This window comes from Anticarsia gemmatalis, chromosome 13 (assembly GCF_050436995.1).
Source record: "Anticarsia gemmatalis isolate Benzon Research Colony breed Stoneville strain chromosome 13, ilAntGemm2 primary, whole genome shotgun sequence".
NCBI classification, from domain to species: Eukaryota; Metazoa; Arthropoda; class Insecta; order Lepidoptera; family Erebidae; genus Anticarsia; species Anticarsia gemmatalis.
Genome location: NC_134757.1, coordinates 5,720,708 through 5,742,034, shown reverse-complemented (window position 1 = coordinate 5,742,034; position 21,327 = coordinate 5,720,708). Strand labels below are relative to the sequence as shown.

General features: G+C 36.3%; 1 protein-coding gene and 1 non-coding gene across 2 annotated transcripts; one reads left to right on the top strand and one right to left on the bottom strand.

The window, feature by feature from the left end:
- Positions 1–409: 409 nt before the first annotated feature.
- On the bottom strand, positions 410–18,159 carry LOC142977975 (uncharacterized). The gene is made up of 4 exons (XM_076122130.1): positions 17,730–18,159; positions 4,798–4,930; positions 953–2,079; positions 410–570 (listed from the first exon to the last, which is right to left on the bottom strand). The coding sequence occupies exons 1-4, from the start codon at positions 17,988–17,990 to the stop codon at positions 430–432; spliced, it is 1,662 nt and encodes a 553-aa protein (XP_075978245.1). The 5' UTR covers positions 17,991–18,159; the 3' UTR covers positions 410–429.
- Positions 5,254–5,325, top strand: TRNAG-UCC (transfer RNA glycine (anticodon UCC)). Its single transcript has one exon. It is a non-coding gene; the product is annotated as a tRNA-Gly (tRNA).
- Positions 18,160–21,327: the final 3,168 nt, after the last annotated feature.

Below are 21,327 nucleotides of genomic sequence, written 5' to 3'. Positions count from 1 at the left end.
TTTAGTGCCAGCTCTTATTTATGATTATACTTAAGAACTTATGAATGCTTACGCCTGTTATGGCTTTTCGATACCTTCTGAAGTTTACCTTATGTCCTATTTACATTAATAGCATTGAGGGATAAATTCATTTTTTTCCCCTACGTATCCAAACGTAAATATTAAATATTCCTTACCTAAAACAAACACCACAAAACATGCAATTTATAATAAACCATGTTAGTTCATTATAAATTGCGTGAACGTAACCGGTATTTATAGAACATTAAAAAGTGTCTCTATTTCTTGTACTACAACCATTCGTATAAAGGTAGCTGAAGGAGGATTTATGGCCCTATTCTTAGGTGTACCCGCCTTAGGCTAATACATATTCAGAATTTATGTTTTTTTATCACTTTATATAGGAGACTGTTATTAAAACAACAATTGTTAGATAATGTTTAATGGTTTACAGATGGCCCGCGAGAGGGCGCGCGTGAGCGTGTGGCGCAGGCGCAGTGCGGCGGTGTCGATGCGCGCGCGCCGCCCGTACCGCGCGCACTCGCCCATCACCACGTTGTTGCACGACTCCTGCAACGTGATCCTAGCGTTACACGATGCCCTTATTTATTAGAGACATATTCCAAAACGTGACCATAATATCGCCAGATATTATTCATGAACTGTTGCCTTTGTTCTAGTTAAGGCTACTTAATAAAGCGCATAATAAGGGCTGTCGCATGGATGATAAATCTCCTTGTAACCATTATAATGAGTTTGTAAATTATGTACCTTGCGATTAATGAGGTGGTTTAATAAAATTTAATTATATTCAGATAAGGTAAAGCTTTGTAGATTCAATATTACGTTAAGTTGTACTCTAGTACTGGTTTGTGGACCTTTTTTATTTTGATACTTTGTTTCTAGATTAAGCTTTTTATCTTTGGCAAAATAATTATATTTCTTTTCATACCTTGTAATGGTTGAGCTGCACTTCTTTAAAGGGCGGTGGCCATCCAACGAACCCTGACGTGCCGAGGTTGTCCAAAGGATAATGGTTGAAAGCCATCAAAACTTTTTTTGTTAACATCCAACTCTTGCTGTAGTACCCCATAGGACTTATCACCGCTGATCTTACAATATGTGTCGCCAACTTAGGCTTCGGCAAATCTCTCCAACATCTCGATTTGTACATTTCGTATAAAACTTTATCTTCTTCATCAATTGCATTATAATGTAAGTTACTTCTATTTAAATAATTGAAATCATCTATTAATTCTACTTCTTTTATTCCTAAGTTCTCCAACTCTTTTATTCGAACGTCGTCACGTTTGACGTAAATTTTGTCTGTTAGATTTATTCTTTCGTATTTGTCGAGTCCTTGCATGAAGTCGAAGAAGAACACATTCTGCATCACAATCGACGTTTGTTCTGAAGAATCCCACCCCAGCCTACGAAAACGTGCAAGCAGTTCAGGCCAAGTGTTTGCTATTTTAGGCATGATTACTTCGTCGACATCCAACGGAACAATAAATTCCGACTCTTCTAAATTTCTGTACAAACAATCATTGTACGTAACAATATGATCTCTCCGCCGTTGCCATAAAGATCTATATACCTTATGTTTAATAGGAACATGGAATAGTCTAACAAAACCTTTATTTTGATAGTGCAAGAGCACATCCTCTGTATGTCTCGTGACTTTATCTACGTATATATCGATCATATCTACACCAAGCATTATATTAGTTTCGATCCATTCTATTAAGTTTTGCGAGATATCTTGATAGAATTTCATATCTTTAACGCAAATTGTGAACACTCGCTTCTTTTTCTTGAGCTCATTCGCTGGTTTTAATTTAAATGCATTGGTAGGATTATGGCACGGTTGGGTGACTATTGATACAATAGAAGGTCCGTATAGAGGTCCTGTGAGAGGGCACGTTAGAAGTAAAGGAGTTTCCACCTCCAGATGTGTGGTGTCCCACTTGTGCCACCAAATTTCTAGAGGCTTCGCAGCGACTACTTCGACAGATTCTTCATAGGGATTTATTGACCGAGTTTGACAATACAATGTGACTTCAGATGAGAAACTGCGACCTGTGAAAAGATAAATCAACATTATTATAGTGAAAAGTAAATACTACATTCCTATCAAAACTACGAACTGTTCTATAAAGCGATATATTTTTCCTATAGTTAAGTACACTACAAGTGAACGGGCAAACGAGCACCGTTGGAACCGGGTACTTTGCCGACACCCATAATTCATATAGAGAAACTCCATTACTTGGAGTTATATAATAGTAATTTGTTGGAATCATTTCCTCGAGCACCTGCAGCGGTGCTTTGCAAGGAACTGTCATTAAAACGGTGCTTCAATTACAGCCTCGCCTGAGCAGGATGGAGTGTCTTCCTAGTGGCTATGTTGAATCAATTTTCTTTTAGTTCCATCCAATGTTCTTAGAAATGTTTATTTGTTAGAACCTACTTGAAAGCTTTCTGGTTTTGCGGGAGTACAAAACAATTCTAACTGTTCCGGATTATATCTATACTAATATTATAAAGCTGAATGTAATAATATAAATGCTGAATTTAATTTATAATTAAGTATTTCACGAGTTTTGCAATAATATAAAAGGCAAGCAAATTTATTCAATTGGACTAAAGTGACTTGTGTCCGGTTTTACGCATCGTGAGCTACACCGTTCCAAATCCGTAAAAGGATCTAGTAAATTTATCGAATTAAATCTCAAGCACATGAAATCTAAAGATGCGTTTATTTAATCCTTAAAAGGGAGCTGAAGCCATAAAATCGACAAACAATCTTTCCAAACCAAATACAAAACACAAAAGCGAAAGGCTCGGGAAGGGCCAGTGTTTAATCCGTCTCTCATTCCTCACCACAACATAGGAGTTGGGTGGGTTTATCTCGGCCGGGAAGGAATTTACACGACGCGTACGCTCGCCTCCTGTGACAAATGAGTGTGAGCTTATCGGCTCTCGCGCGGTGTCGCCCCGGACCACTTTCCGTCCACGCTTCTTTTGTTAGTTAAAACATTTTAAAAGTGTTACGAAAATACTTTTAATGTACATAATACTAGCGCTACTTTAATGAGACCTCGTACGTGACTTATTGGTGGTCCGAATACACAAAATAAAAGAGTCCTGTTGATTAAGACGCAAACGGCTCCTTGTTGTTTTGTACGCGGAGAAAATACGAACTGGCGATCGGCTATCACGACCCCAGTAATTATGGCGTCGGTTTATCAGTACTTGAGATTTCCCTGATGTCTTTATTGACGAGATTATTTTGTTTACTTAAATATTTCTGGAGATATGGACGGGATAATAAAGTTGCTTTTAAGAATTTTGTTGTTTGTGAATTTTTTGGAGTAATTTGTATGCTTATTTGGTTTTCGTGCATTTTACATAACCGACGGCAGTTTAACGGTATAAAATATAGTTTGCTAAAAGAAAAATAAATGAAACGCCCAGGGTGAGAACGTACAGGGCGGGTTAAATAAATTTCGTGTCCGACATTTTCATGCATGAATGCTTATGTTATAAAATTTTATGCGCGTAATCTCTTTTTTATGCGATGTAACGATTGGTGTTTGGATATTTCGCAGGGATATGTTTAAAGGGAATAAATGTTACGATGTGAAATAGTTAGGGATGTTGCAAGAATATAATTAGGTCCGTGTGTAGACTATGTAGTCTGGTCGAAGTTGTGCTCGCGGCGGCGCGTGCGCACCCGACACACAAATACAACTTAATTGCTGATTAAATTTCTCTATAAAATTAAAACTTGGATAAAGATTTTATTGTCCTAGCCTCGGTGTGAGATACGATCTTATAAATGCGTAGGAATTTACAATCTGATTGGTACAAATACTTTTCAAGATGCAAAACGAATAGACAATCATCACATATCAAAGTTATATTAATTGTTTTAGATTTTCCGAAATTCAACGTTATAATAAATATAAAGTCTTTAATTAAATAATACTCCGAATATAGACATATACATAAAATTACGCCTTTTCCCATAGAGATAGGTAGAGACCAGAGAAAATTTCTAATATATAAGAATGCATAAATTAATATTTATATTTCCAAATATTTCTTCTCAAAAATAGCAATAAGGACCTATAAGGGCTAAACATAGACATCAACATTAAAAAACCTACACTATTAATATAAAGCCTTATCTAATTAAGTGTGAAAAAGCCTCATGTTAATTTTCAATGCTTTAGTATACAATGTTGCAGAGAAACTCCAACATTACGAGCTGCGAGGTGAATTTGAATAATACGCGTTATTAGACCTTTCCTTCGCGTTGCCATTAAGGTTAAAGACTGAAGATGAAAGGGTGTTTTTAAATAAAGTAGCGGATACATATATACGTAGAAGGCTGGCGATAAAAGTTTTGTAGAAAATATAGAGAATGATTCTGAATGATTATGTTTTATTATGAATGCTGTCGGAGTTCTTATGACTTAAAGTATAACATGAATAGTATATTATACATCGTTAAATGGCCTGGTAGCTACTAGGAACTTTCTATGATATTTGATTCTTACTGCGAGTGCTGTCTTTTTCAAGAAGATAAAAGAAGAAATATAACGTAATAATTAACGTGGTAGCGTGGTGGTATTATAAGGTTGTGATAACGACCTGTGTAGGCCGCAACGCCATGAAACCTGATAACAATAAACTGTAATTCCGTTAATTTCCTTCTGAAGTTAGATAATAGCGACTTTTATCTTGTAGTTCTAAACGGCACTTAGAGTAGTATAATGATGTTTTATATACCTTGAAATGTAGCGAGGATCCTTATGTAGTGTTGTTCCGTACGTCTATCGTAGTACGCGGCAAACAACTTGACGTCTGTGCCTTCAACGCGCTGCCACTCCCGCGGCAACGAGTCCCGCGTCCACTTGTGATTCTGTTCACAAAATACATCATATTACAAACTATAATTATAAATGCTGTAGTTCAATTTTCTAATAGTGTCGAGTATCGATTGGCTGGCTGTCGAAAAAAATTCTATGTAAATCTGTTCAGCGCCGCTAGCGGACGTCGCGGGAACTATTTTGGCAGTACATTTTAAATGTCAATTTTTCGATACTCGACAATACCGCCTGTAGAGAATCGATAGTAGTAGAGAATCGCGCTATTCATCAATAAATTGTATGCCTATTCCAGTTTTTATTAAAAAGTAGGAGATAAGCAGGCATAGTGATCTGTAATTTGGAGCACTTTCTCAAGGCGTCGGTGGTGTAATGGTCAGCATAGTTGTCTTCCAAGCAGTTGATCCGGGTTCGATTCCCGGCCGACGCACTCTTTTTGCTACATTTTGTTTTACCATTTATATTATTATGCTAATTTCGGAAGTACACTGTATTATTTATTATGAATTGGATTTATAACAAGTGGCTCTACTAAGTTGTTGAACTTTCAAACAAACTTCAAAGTTTTAATTTTATAATTCTACTAGCTGACCCGCGCAACTTCGCTTGCGTCACATAAGAGAGAATGGGTCAAAATTATCCCCATTTTTATAACATTTTTTACTGGTACTCTGTCCCTATTGGTCGTAGCGTGATGATATACAGCCTATAGCCTTCCTCGGTAAATGGGCTATCTAACACTGAAAGAATTTTTCAAATCGGACCCGTAGTTTCTGAGATTAGCGCGTTCAAACAAACAAACAAACAAACAAACTCTTCAGCTTTATAATATTAAGTATAGATTAGTATAGATGTGCGCTACAAATTAAAGATGCGTACACCGCAAAATTATAATGGTCATATATTAACATTTATTACGATCATCATTTTGTATTTAGCACTTACAAGGTTGCGGTTTTTATAACAATTTATGTAGGTTCTTTGAGAGCATAATTTTATGGCCAGTGCGTATCATATTCCGTCAAATATTTATTGCTTAGATAGCTCATATTATTTGATGTTTATTATGTTTGTAGTTCATTATGAAAAGCGCGATTGTATATCGTTTACGGGTATTAATATTTTTTAACCTTTCCGTGTCTTATGAAACATGTTACCTTGATCAATTAAATTGTCGAGAATTAAACAATTTTTTTTCATGTGGTTTTAGTTTTTCATTAAATTTATTGCCTAATCTAGGATAAACATAATTACTTTTTACACCTCATTAACTATTCCTATCTTGCTTTGAGCGGTCAAAACATATAAAAAGAAAGCCAACAGATAATTTAATTTTTATTTTTAAAGTTTTTGATTATGAATGTCATACTTCCCAATCACGTCTGAAACACATTAGTACAATCTAAGACCTGATTAGCAGCTATGTTATCGGATATTAAAGATTCTGTACGGTGGAGATAATAGCAGAGAAACCTGTGGAACTAATCTTAATTATTTCGTTACCATGCTTTCGATACAGCGCGTTGATGTCTAATGTAGGCGAACTAAACGCTGAAGGCTGTGGCTAATTCTATAATTAGTATGTTACGGTATAATTTAGCACTATTCAGTAATAATTGCAGGCTAACTAGATGGTAAAAACCCTAAGGAAGTTTTATTCAAATAGTCGCAATAATTTACCTGTTTTGGCCTGTTTAATTTTGTAATTATTTGGTCTAAAAGTTTAAACATTTTGTAAAATTTACTTATAAAAAACTGTCTGTACAATCTTAATATTGCGCCGTAGTATGACACGGTTAATAAATTATGCAAATTCATATTATTTTTCACGAGTACTTAGTTAAAATTCTTCACAACGCATTTTATAAGTATCTAGTAACTTTTTTATTTTGAGTAAATAAAATATGTGGTACATGTAGAGGTATAGTTAAATATTAATACGTGTGGGCTGTAGATAAAACCTAGAAAAGACAAACAAACAAGTCACGAACTTCATGTACATACAAGTCTACACTTGAACCACTGTATCATGTTACACATCTATGCAGGAAATCGTTTATTTACACGGGAATCAAACCCGTGACAGCCATTGCAATTGTACGACTGACTAACGTAAATATTTTAAAACATCATTGAGACTAGCTTGCGCGCACGGGTGAGCTTGAGCATGGATGATTATAATTAAGGTAATATGCAAAAAATCATATGATACGCAAATTTAGGCTACTTTTTATCAAATAAAAAGTAGTCTAAATTGACCTTGCCTGACCCGGTCTTAAATTAGGTTTGTTTTGGTTACTATAGGACAAGCTCTGCTTAGTCTGATATCAAATGACCGTAATTTTATAACTCAATAGTATGATTCTTCTTCTATAATCTATTACTGAAAAGGGCATCTGTGTTACGCCTTTATGGCTAAACGATTGAATCTATATGTATATTAATAAAGGGATTATATCACATATGTCATGTATATAAAACACTAGCATCAATTGAAAATAGATTAAATTTTTAATTGCATCATGGTCTGTTGACCATAAATCAAAATTTGTACCTACCTATAAGGTGATGGGCCACACATGTAGACTATAAAAGATTGCAAGATAAATGGACTTAGGGACAATTATAATATTTTAAATTGCCTACATCCGTGAGAAACGTCAAATTAAAAGTAATCTTACAAAAACGAGATAAGATTCAATTCACATTTAAATTAATAGAAAATATATTACGTACTCAGTTTTAATCTAAATAATTGGAATAGTGAACTGAAGGCTATGATTAAGAGACATTCACATGGCCATTAAATTTTATTAGCCATGCGTACGCGCAGCTTTAGTACTCGTGTTACATCCGACGTACTTTAAACTGGCAATAGACATGAGAGTATTTGTCACTCGACGACCTTATCCTACTGGCACTATATCGGCTAGCAAGCCTGTGACGTTTAAATTACTTAAAAAAATTGTTCTTGAGAAATTCATTAGCAGCGCTGTTTAGTTTTTCATTCGAAATTTGTTAATAGCTTGCCGGTTTGTCAATAGTGGTTGCTGCCCCAATTCGACTAGAATTACAGCATTGCTATCGGCTAGACGTTATTAATATTGTTAACGATCAGCGTTAATGTATATGCAAAAATAAGGCAAAAAAATATTTTAGTATAATTTGCACATTGTATTCATTATCCTTAATGTAAAGGAAGCACGCTGTAAAACAATGAATGGAGTGAAGAATTGTTAAAGCCATCCGTGGTGAGCGAAAGGAAATAAATTGAACGTAGAAAATATGTAATAATCGGTTTCAAAAACTATACGACATTTGATTTTTATATGGAAAAGCTATTGAATTTCCCTGACTCATGATTCGATATCTATACTAATATTATAAAGCTGAAGAGTTTGTTTGTTTGTTTGTTTGTTTGAACGCGCTAATCTCGGGAACTACTGGTCCGATTTGAAAAATTATTTCAGTGTTAGATAGCCCATTTATCGAGGAAGGCTATATATCATCACGCTACGAACAATAGGAGCAGAGTAACAGTGAAAAATGTTACAAAAACGGGGAAAATTATGATTATCTTAAGTGACGCAAGCGAAGTTGCGCGGGTCAGCTAGTCGAATGATAATTTTACGACTACGTTATGTTTATCAAAATAATGACGGGTCATACTACATAATTATTTCAATATCAAAAATCCCACAATTATTCAGTGCGATACAGAAATAACCCGAGCACATCCGATTTCAAAGAACAACGATATCGCAACTGCTTATTACTCATTGTCAATTTGTAAGTGAACGTTGAGTGTCAGGTGCATCTGACATCAGCTCTCTGATTCCAACAATCGTGTTATAAGTGGTATCATTATCACAACTACACTAGTTAGCTGCCAGTAATTTATTTTAAAAAAAAGGTGTTAATTTGATACCTGTACGATGTACGAAATATAAAGGCTTGGCTATAATAAGTGGGGTAAACACGCGGTGAAATATAAAACTAGGAATAATGATATTGCATGAAGCAATTTTAAATACACATGTAAGATTATTTTATATTTATTATTTATATTTGTTTGGTAGTAAAAAAAAGACAGACGTTTTCATTCCATTATAATAGTCTCCTTTGCTAGTAATTTATTGTATTGTGTGATATCGAACATTTTTAACAGTGCTTATCAAACGAGAAATATGTAGAAAAAGTAAACACTTAAAAGCACAAAGTTATTAAAACACAGGCAAACATATTAATTACTTTATTTTGCTAAAACAAAAAAACTTTCCCACACACGTGTGAGATGTTAATGTGTGAAAATGTGTCAGTCGAGATTATTGGCCCATTGGCAATTACACGGCGATTACAATAAACTTCGCGGTTCGTTTGCGGTGTCCAACGATACGTCTATCTCTTTAATTACTTACGAGATGTAGAACCGCTTCAACTCATGTGTAAGACATGAAGAATGGTTATTGACTATGTTTTATCAAGATGAATAACATTCAAATAGAATAAAATCATTTTTTATAAGCATTTACAGTACCGCGATCGAATCTTTCGATGCTATCAAGTTACCTTTATTTCAAACGCCTTTCTTTATGCAAATGATATAAATAACAACTTGACACACACTAGAGGCGATAATCAATTCCCCACACACAATTGTCGATAGCGTCTCAATAGCCGAGGACATAATGGTTTATAAACACCCCTTAGAATACATTACTGCAATCACTATAAGTCAAAGCGAGATTTAATTTATACTTTAAGCACTAGGTTCTATGGAATGAATAATGAAAAGCAGTTATAGATTACGATACAACTACGAGTATTTACAGCCTACGTTCAATAGTTCCACAGACCGGCACTAAACCCACTAAACACGTCAACTGCATTCAAATCGACATGCAGATGTAATATTAGCGGGAACAATAGGACATAAATACCGTCCGTCCTCTTATACACGCATCGTATGCAATAAACTACACTGAATAAAGTAAGTACTAAATTATAATAAGCTATAAAACTGATTTAGCGATAGCTTGAATCCGACGCCCAGTATCAATCCTTTTTAATTTGCATAAGTCTAAGCTCCGTAGGTTTAGTGCCCTCACTGATTTATATGGGCTATGCGCTAACCTGGACTTGCTTACAGACGCGCCAAAAAAGAGAAATATTACTATTCCCACTAACGATGTGAGGTGTAGGTCCACGCCACTACGGCGTCTAGTTAAATAAATGACAAAAGCGAGAATATTTTAATTCGAAATGAGATTTATTTTCTCTAGAAAGCGAGTAGTAACTGGAACTTTAAAATGCAAGTTTGCTAACTAAAGCAGAAAATTTCTAGTGCTTTGAAATTAATGCAAAGGTAATTGTTATTCATATGTTGTTACCAGCTATTATCGATTTATTACACTGTAAATGAAAACGTTTATTTCACGGATCTATCTAATTCATTGGAGTAACGAATGGCAACGATCGAAGGCAGATTACTGAACGTTCTATTTCAAGATTACATTTCTTGATTGATTGCTCCACTGAACTACTAAACTAAATCGTATTCAAAATCACAGTTTTTGGTTGTTTTTTAAGTTAATATTTCTAAAGCGATGAAAGTGTAAATAAGCATTCCCTTTGTGAGATATAACGGTGTTTTTGTATTGGTATACCGCATTGTACTGTCACGTAGTGATGGAGATGACTATCAGGTTGTTGCGTGCCGACATGACTAGGTAATGTTAGAATCATCTCAGGATTGTCTCAGCTCATGCCTTCGTGTGCCTTATGCACTTACTAAGCTATTTAGTGATTTAATCTGCCATACTTTTTGCGCAGATATCTTTTTTCACTTCCTTTCTTTGAATGTGAGAACAACGTACACGTTTTTTAATAAAACATTTTTATTTTTATTTCGTATGCAATGGTTTGTACCACAGACTAAAAGATTAGTGAGTTTTGGTCTAGAGCAGTAAAAAATAACTATTGTAGTTTATTTCTTTGACATGCAAAGCGACGATTAACGTAAATGAAGCTTGTAAGTAGTTTTTCCTGTACATTGGGCGAGGCTAACAGATTTCTATTACGGGTCGTAAATACGTGGCTAGTCGTAAACGGCGACACTTATTGTGTGGCTTACGCGACTTTAAAGGCTTAACGGCTCTGGCTTTACTGTGAAACTGTATTTGTACTTTAGCACTCCACACTTTGTATTCTATCCGATAAATGAAACAAAGGAGGCTTGTAAAACATAACGACCGTAATAACACACTACGCGAAATACGTGTCCTTATTTCACACGAACCAAATATCACTCACACGTGTATAATCTCATTCCATAATAAATAATAATATGTAATCAAGAAGCCCCGTACTTCATACAGCACTCGTGATTGCCCAATACCACAAGGAATAAGTTCGTCGGTCGATCGTAAATCTCCTATTTTTTCATCGCACAACTAAAATTGTGAGCTATTACGTTTTTTGCGGTATTAAATATCAATTTTGTTTAGACGGGGCCATTTCCGCGGTAAATGTTTAGAGCAATAGTAATCTGTATTTGAACTTAGTTGTATGACTTGGAACGTCTAGTTTGTTGCAGATGCGACGTGACCTGGAAGTTCACGGCTGGCTGTACTAAGAATATGACGGCGTCAGTTGTAATTTTCAGCAATCCTTATATAATATTTATTATGTAAATAAAGTAAGCTTTTAAAGTAGTTCCAAAATTTCCCGTTTTTTCAAGAACCCTTTTCTTGACAATCCTGATCAAAATATTTTTTTTTCTGATCTAAACCTGTCAGAGATTTTATAGACAAATATAATTATATTTAAATATGGAACACAGATATTATAAGGAGTAAATATTAAAAAAAAGGACAAAAAATAATTAAACAATAATTTCCCAGCACAGAGCTTTTTATGTAATACCTCCACGGTGATTAACAGACTAGCTAAACAGACGCTTCATGTGAACAAGCCCTTAATGTCACCGACTCGCGAGTCCGTAATTACAAAACGGGTTGCGTAATTGCAACAACAGATGCATTGAACCGATCATTAGATTTGATTAATCCGATAATCGCACACTATTTTTCTATCTCATTAAGCGAACAAGACTTAGCGTAATAAAATCTAAATTTATTTTTTTATTTATGCGTTCAATCATCGTTTGGTTAATGGTCATTCTAGCGCTAAAGTTGTTTAACACAGTTTCACGTTTGCAGGCCTTTTCCCGACAGTATAGACTCGTAAATCTAATTTGATTGGTTCGAACAAATGTCAAATCGTAGATGTAACTTTCAAACTAGCGCGTGATCAAACACTGGTGGAAAATAAAAATAATCTACATCAAACGATCCTATTAGTTTCACTTTAAACCAGCGTTTGAAATTTAAAACTATGATTTGACATTTGTCCGAATCAATCAACTTTAATTTTCGACTCGATACTGTCGGAAGTAGGCCTGTTGTTATTTTAATTGATAATTAGAGACTGAATTTTTACTCCCCCAGAGCAGAGGCGTCTTCATACACACCCGAAACCTCTAATACCAAAATACGACCACCCCTCTAAAGAACGTTTGCGCTTAGGTTGCTTATCCCGCTGATCTTTTACCGACTGAGCGCATAGACGCCTGTCTCCTAATCTTCTAACAGCTGTACATACGCAAATAATCTTTGAATTATAAAAACAAGTGCAACATGTTTCTGTATTTAAAACCACGGCCTTAGATAAGACTTCTCGTTTAAATATAAGCAAATGTATATTATGTTCTTGACGTAATAAATACAAACGAATGCAGAAGTAATCTTATCTTAATAAAACGAAAAAGATAACGCGTTTTCTAACTTTTCATAATTTTTATAGCTTTTGACATTTCCAATAAAAATACTCATTTGTATTTGAACACTGTTTCTAAATAATGTCCAAATATATTTTTTCGAATTCGGTGTAATTTTTTTATATTTTTTTTGTTTTAATCTGTCAAGTGATTACGGTTAATATCTTCTCGCTCAGTTTTAACAAAACAAAGGGCTTCTCTTGCGTATTTAAAAAGGCATAGATCTGACTATCTGACTACCCAGCTACCATGAGTCAGACGCCTAAAGCCATCTTTGAATGTATGTACTGTGACGATAAACATTTAATATAAAATCCATTAGACCTTACTCACTGTGTACGTCAGTTATGTTTTATTTATATTAAAGCTATGAATTGTATCAACATATATGTAGCATCTAATCTTTTATTCAAATAATTATATTTACATGATTTTTTTTTCGCTCATTTGCGTTTTTTTATCGATACGCTCTATGCTTACTGCCCCGCGTGAATTTTAATAATCAAGGTTTTATGGACTTGAGCTTATTAATTTACAGGATTCCTAACAATTTTATCTCTGCAAACAAATAGAAATACCATCTAAAGAAATATATAAAAATGTATCGTTAGAAACGATTGAAAACCCGAGCGGTTTAAATTAAAAACGCTGTAATTTCCCTACGTAGAATGCAAAATATTGCGTGTATGAAATGAAGCAAGCACAACGGAGACGATATCTACATCTTAACTTTTAAACTCTCGCGTTGCATGTTTAATGTATAATAAAATACGGGAATTAACGCGAACACGCATTTTACCTTAAAATGCCTAACGTTTCGGCGCAGGTTGCACTCGCCGTGGTCCCAGGCAGACTGGAGCAGCGATGACAGGACTTCGTGTATATGAGGCGGACGAATGTCCATCCACCCTCATATTTTGATTTTTCCAACCGCCAACACACACTACACTAACCGTGTCCCTATTCTGTGAGCTAACCGATTGCGAAACATAGCGAGGTTTTGTAACAGTAATCACTGGATTCCACGTCGCGGATAATTTGAAGCCGTCTTCCCGATTGAAATTTGGATGTTTCTTGATTTCGATCGCTTCACGAACAATCCTCGAGTAGAAATGTCGTTCAGTGGAGAGGACTTGAGGGCGATGGAATTCAATCCAGTGATTAGTTCCTGCTTCGAGTAGATGTTCCGCAATGGCTGACTTGCTGATTTGACGGTTCTTAACAGCGGCGATATGTTCCTTGACCCTTTCAGCTATCGACCGCTTAGTCTGGCCTATGTAGGAACTACCGCAGCTGCAGTTGATCTTGTAGACACCTGGTGTTTGAAACGGTAGTACATCCTTCGGTGTGCCCACCATGCTGCTGACTTTTGCCCCCGGCGTGAATACTGTGCTGATGCTGTATTGTTTCAATACATTCCCGATCTTATCAGTCACTCCTCTGACGTAGGGCAAGTAGGCGGGCTGTCTGTTGACCTCCGGATGTTTACTCCGTTTCGTGATCCTGTTCCTTCGTCGACTTACGTGGTAGCCGTTCATTCGTAGTACCTCCTGAACATGTTCCAACTCCTTCCCAACATGTTCAGGGTCACAGAGGTCATGAGCTCTGTTCTTCAGTGACGTCATAACGGACTGCAAGTGACGGGGATGGTGATGTGATGTAGCGTGCAGGTATCTATCTGTGTGTGTCGGTTTCCGGTAAACACAGTGTGATAAGGATCCATCGGGTTTCGCGGCAACCCTCACATCTAGGAATGACAACGACCTGTCCGTCTCCATTTCGTAGGTGAACCTCATCTTAGGGTGAATGGAGTTTAGGTGTTCTAGATATTGATCTACTTCCTGTTGACCTCCTTGGATAATGCAGAAGATGTCGTCCACATATCTTTTCCAAAGCCGTATGGTTTTTGGTCCGAGTGCCAATGCTTTCTCCTCAAAGTGCTCCATCCAGAGATTAGCCAGTGCAGGGGCAACGGGGCTGCCCATTGCGACGCCATCAATCTGAAGGTAATGTTGGCCTTGGAAAAGGAAGTAGTTGCCGTCCAAACAGTTTTTAAGAAGATCAATATAGTTAAACGGCATCTCGTTGTCCTCTAGCTTGGTCTTTACCACGTCCAAACACTCCTTAATTGGAACATTGGTGAAGAGCGACTCGACGTCAAAACTCACCATGACATCGCCCGGTTCCAATCTAAGGTCCTTAATAATCTGGACGAAGTGCCGCGAATCTTTCACAAAAGACGGTGTATTTCCCACAAGTGGCTGCAATACTGACGCAACGTACTTTGCAAGGTCGTAAGTAGGAGAGGCGATTTGACTCACGATAGGCCGCAGTGGTACGTTGGACTTGTGTATTTTGGGCAGGCCATATAATTTCGGTGGTTGGTGCGACTTCGGTTTATACAGTCTTTCGTACTCGTACCGTTTCAAACACCAGGTGTCTACAAGATCAACTGCAGCTGCGGTAGTTCCTACATAGGCCAGACTAAGCGGTCGATAGCTGAAAGGGTCAAGGAACATATCGCCGCTGTTAAGAACCGTCAAATCAGCAAGTCAGCCATTGCGGAACATCTACTCGAAGCAGGAACTAATCACTGGATTGAATTCCATCGCCCTCAAGTCCTCTCCACTGAACGACATTTCTACTCGAGGATTGTTCGTGAAGCGATCGAAATCAAGAAACATCCAAATTTCAATCGGGAAGACGGCTTCAAATTATCCGCGACGTGGAATCCAGTGATTACTGTTACAAAACCTCGCTATGTTTCGCAATCGGTTAGCTCACAGAATAGGGACACGGTTAGTGTAGTGTGTGTTGGCGGTTGGAAAAATCAAAATATGAGGGTGGATGGACATTCGTCCGCCTCATATACACGAAGTCCTGTCATCGCTGCTCCAGTCTGCCTGGGACCACGGCGAGTGCAACCTGCGCCGAAACGTTAGGCATTTTAAGGTAAAATGCGTGTTCGCGTTAATTCCCGATATCTACATCTGTGTGAAGAGTTACTGACCTCGGGTCTTTACCGGAAATGGTTTCCTATTTATATCTCCATACATGTAAATCAATTTACCGTATCGGAACTATGCACTAGTGCTATTCACGGTGTATCTGCGTCTATCTTTGTATATAGGGTATAAGCTGGCGGCCAGTGGCGGCATACTCCGCACTATTAGAAATGCCCGTAGAGAATATTGATTTCGATTTATTTTCCATTCGTGACCGGCATCGGAATAGATTATCGCTACACAAAACGAGTTGAAATAAAACCATTCGGGGCTCGCGCTGTGCGGGGGCTATCGCCGTTTGTGCGATACCACCAGATTCATATCCCCGGCAATTTGTTTATAGCTATCATTTTGTTTAGATGACGTGAGAAATAAGAGAAGATACGTTTTGTATCTATGTGCCAAGTATAAATGCATATTATTTTATCTTCCAGTGTTACGTTCCATCGTGATCCTATGAAAAGTTAAAAGTAGCAAGTAATTACGAATTAATTGCAAACGTTACGCATATCTTACATCGACTTTTTTCAGAAAAAAGTAAGGCTGTAGTTGCGTGCATGTAAATTAATTTTAAAGATTGCTGTGATAGGCATGTTTGGTGAATTTTACCATAGTACCCTATATTTTGACTTTATCTTGATGCCTTCGTAATATTGGAAGAATTCAACCACCTAAGCTCTCAGGTATGAAGACGTGATACATGGATCAATTTACGGTACATTGTAAAAATAGCACTAGAGGCTGGGTGTGCAACAGGAAGTATTGCTGCATACTAAGTAGTCGCGACAATACATCGTATTTCTCGGATATGTGTTTTCCCATCCATTCTTGTCTGTGTATTTGCATACGAGCAAATGAGCTATATTACATTGCGCGCGTTGCGAATGTTTTAACGGTGTTTTAAATTAATAAATGGAAATTACAGTAGGCAAAGAAAAAACTTTAATGGAGCTTATTATAGTCGTTCGTTATCATGAATAGTTTGCCAACGCGGTAAGTGCGTGTGAAAATTGTAAAGGAATTGCAACAAATTTGCATTTTTCTACAATGATGTTGGGGTGAGCTTATCTATAAGTGATGGAGGATCGATAATATTTGATTAATGCGTTTCAGATGCTAATACAATAATTGCGGTTGATTGTAAGTAAATTTCTATTGATTTTCAGCGTTTACTTTCATTTGTATACTTGAAAATTTTAACAAACATTTCAAGTTAAGATGATTTTTATGTATCTAGACTTAATCTGCTTTTTGGATGAATTCGTTTTGGAGTTATGATAATAAATGATTGAGATGTGGGTGTAGAAACAATACTGCAGTTTTGGTGACGAATGTGGGGGCGATGAAGGACCAAAAAAATAAACCAAAGTAAGTGATTTCTTAACGTGGATTAACAAATAAAGTTGAAAGTATTTTGAAACGGTTTGTCACTGGATATTTCTAGACATGACATAATTCTATCGGCCTTTTAGAAGACATAATATATGCATATCCATTTCAAACACATTTGTTGCATCATAAATTGTTATCGACATATTAATTTGTTGGCAATTTGTAATTCTGTCAGCATCTGTATTTGCCGGGAAGTTAGGTACCTACCTCATTTCCATTTGAAATATCCCTATAGCTCCACCTGTTTATAGATTTACATTTATTATTATATTATGCTAAGCAGTTGCCGTTTATTAATACAAAAATCTTTTAATTATTCATTTTATTGAATTATCTGCTCGCCATATTTTACGTAATGTGATCATTAACATCCTCGTAACGTTGGATGCGGCATCGTAAAGTTATATTATACCTGCCATTGCGTCACTTTGCAGCTTTTAGTGGGAAATGTTATACTTCTTTTAGTGATTTTGATGCAAAAAAAGATTTATTTTTATGCTTTGTTATTATTATTATGCTATGTTTTATAAGTAAATGTATTTGTATTGTATATTTTTTTCCTCATCGTAAAATTGTAGGAGTATAAAAAAAAATGCTAACAAATAGTCTTAGTTTCGGGAAAACTGGCAGTCTGTCGCAGGTGACAGGCATTGGTCTGTTCATCTCCGCTTGCTTTTTCTCAGAGTACGCCACAATTGTTCTCATGGTAGACATGTTTATGTCTACGTTATTTGGTCTACTAGTCCATCGCACGGTCGCGTTCCACTCGCTGACACTGGCTATCCAACTGAGGCAGAAAATTGTCACACCAGCCAGTAAAAACTTCACAACACGCACAAACTTCCTCCCGTTGGTCGGCATTTTATTGATTATGCCATTACGGTAATTGATTAAATAATGTCATCGGAGTGTTAGTGCAGGAAGTGGTTAGTCGCGTGATCGCGCGTGGTGTGCGGGTGTGGAGGCGGCGCGGCGCGCATGCGCTCCGGACGCGCTACCATGGCGGACTGCGCGGGATCAGCTGATAGCGTATCAACAATGCGTACCTTGCGGCTAATCGTTCTAAACGCTAGCAGACGTGGAAATCTAGTTTTCTATACCAGTTTGTACTTATGATTTTTCTTTTGCGACTAGGCGACGTGAACGCTCCTCTAAGCGCGACTTGTTTCTCTATAAAAAGATGTGATTGTGGCAATCTCACGCGGAACAAGAAATTTTATAAGGACTCAACAGGACTGGTTCACCTGCCCATTTGTTTAATTGCGTAAGATCGATTATGCAGTGCTTGGACCATAATTACGGCTATGCTGGTGTAATTATGCACCCATGTCCTCGTGGGACCGTCGGCTGTGCGGATGCGTTTAAGAATATCACAATAATCTTAATCGTAGTTCTATCTTCGGATAACTACCTCCGATTATAAGCATGAAATCAAGATTGAAAACCGTATCAAATTTTAATGTTCTCATCACTCAGCTAGACACGAACACGTCGTCGGTACTGTAGGAATCTTAATAAAAAAAGTTTAGCTAATAAACCTATACAAAGCTTATGTATGCTTAGTCTCACCGTAGTTAGAGTGTAGAAGTGCATTTTAATAATACAACATTAATCTGGGGGCACGGAAGTGCCCCCGCAAGTCGAGCAAAAAAAAAGCGGCACGGCCGTAACATCCTTTTCTCGAAGCAATTCGGGCTATTTTTGACACCCCTATAATTTCGTTGTGGATAAAACAAGAAGCCTGGATTTTCAGCAACTAATTAGTCATTGTATAAACACGGTATATTTAAAATTTCAGTCAATTTGAACCAGTAGTTTAAGAATGACAACTTGTTAAAATTTTGAATTTTGTCACTCACTGATTCACTGACTCACTGACTCACCGATCATCAAAAGTCTAAGGTACTTCTAGCAGACTTAGAAGCTTAAAATTTAGAATACAAATAGGGTTTAGTGTCTTAATCATGGGAAAAATTTAATATTTTGTAATTTCGGTCCAGTTTTCTAAATACACCAACTGCAACAATAACTTTGTAATCCCATATAAATGTATAAGATTACAAGGTTACATTTGCAGTTAATGAATTATTATTGCTGTAGAAAATAAAATAAATAGGTGTAAATAGGTACCTACTATATGAGGCATAACGGGAGGGGGTTAAGGGTGGGTAAGGGTGTTTACCCCATGAAACTGAACAACATTTCCAAAGGAAAATATGTTGAATTATGAAAAAAAAACGTCTTTCCATACAAATTGGACTTATGTTCGCTCTACAAAAAGAAGTGAGATGCCATCAAAAACATTCTGTAAAAACCTCAAGTCTCGCCGTAAAAAGTTGTGAGATCTATATAATACCAAGTCGATTAATCTATTCAGTCTCTACTTTAAGGACCTTCTGTCTTAAGTTATTACGTATGTTATTATCATGCCAATTAAAAAAAAAATACCTTTCAAACAAATAGATCGACTTGGTCATCGCAAGAAAACACAAATTCGCCATTGACATTTCAGGAGCATTAACTTCTTCTCGTCGTGCTGTGTAGTGTGATACATACTAATAATTAAATCATGTGATGGCCAGGTCGGTCTATTTGTTTTACAGGTATTTTTTTTTAATTGGCATGATAATAACATACGTAATAACTTAAGACAGAAGGTCCTTAAAGTAGAGACTGAATAGATTAATCGACTTGGTATTATATAGATCTCACAACTTTTTACGGCGAGACTTGAGGTTTTTACAGAATGTTTTTGATGGCATCTACTTTTAGCGAGGTGAGAAATGAGCGTGGAGCTTGCAATAATTACAGCGGGCACGAGTGTTCGTGCGCTCATAAATAACTTACGACAATTTAATAAACACATCAAGTTTTAAATGCTTTTTCAATAGCTTCTGATTATATCTGGTGGTATTAATTTGACAGCTTGTACGGCTACTGATTCTCATTGTAATTGCACATAGTACGCTCTGATCTCGTTCGACCACTTCAATTTATACAACCTAGTAATTAGCTAGGGTTATAAAATGATAAAATGTCAAACTATTTTTTGTACAGATTGTGTGCTAATGGATATGGTTTATTAATTTAAAAATAATGAAGTATCTACCTTGTTTAATTATCTCATTGAACTGTTATTGTTGAGTAAATGTAGAACACAAAAAATATGCTTATTGTAAATATCTTGTTGAATATTCATTATGAGTAAGTATATTGTACTTAAGTGTAAATATTTATATAATCTTTTGATCATTATTGACTTGTGGGCTAATTGCCTGATCTCTTTCTTGAGACTAATTGGAGACCTGTAGCTTTAAGTAGCGGTGGTAAGCTGTCGTTTCCCACGTGAAACTCTGAAAAAATTGGAACTGGGCTAGAATAAATTATTGCTGATCCATGTCTAAGAAAAGACAATATTTTTCGTAGAAATTATATTATCGACGATGTTGAAGTGAAATTTATTTATTAAAAATAAGTTAGTTATGTCTAAAGACAATTCTGTGTCTTCGTTAATAAAACTTGTTTTGGTTTCATAGAATTTTATGTTTATTGAACGTTGAGAAAAGGATACTCCTGACGTTACCCTCAGTGCGTAATCAAGCGAGGCATAAAACGATTTCCTGTGCGATCACAAACAACTCGCGTTCCCGCAACGAGCGCTCTATTGTGTACAACAAAAAGTTAATTTTGCATTTGTGGTTTCAATCCAAGTGTAACATTTATTCCAATAAAAGACCAGACGTATTATTAGTCCGACCAGTAATAGTAAACACGGAGAGCCCCTTAGCTCTTTAAGACTCACAACCAATAATAAAAGTGCCAAGATGGATTTGTCTGTCCGCCTGTTACTTCACCAGTTAACTATTTGAACCCATTTAAGCAAAATACAAAAATATAGTTTTTATAGCCGTTCTTTGCGAGGCCTCGGTGAAATCATCTATTCTATAATTGGAAGTCTTTGATTGACGTGTCTTCTTTTGTGTCATTCTAAAGATACTACTTAAAATCCTGGATAGCGCAATAAACTTGTCACTACAGCTCACATTAATAGCAGAGTCCATGCCACCTAATATACTGCTATTTAAAGCCTTTGCACTCGTATCATTAACTGGATCTTGTGCTATTATTCTTTTAATCTTTGATAAAAAAGACATGTAGTTTATTGTGAAGATACGATCGAGTTACACGAGTGTCCTCA

Coding starts and splice junctions, on each gene's coding strand:
- LOC142977975 (XM_076122130.1), bottom strand. CDS start 17,990: ATGCCGACCAACGGGAGGAAGTTTGTGCGTGTTGTGAAGTTTTTACTG. Junction 4,931..17,729: donor TCCCGAAACTAAGACTATTT/GTTAGCATTTTT, acceptor TTTTGTGAACAG/AATCACAAGTGGACGCGGGA. Junction 571..952: donor TGCAGCTCAACCATTACAAG/GTATGAAAAGAA, acceptor ATCACGTTGCAG/GAGTCGTGCAACAACGTGGT.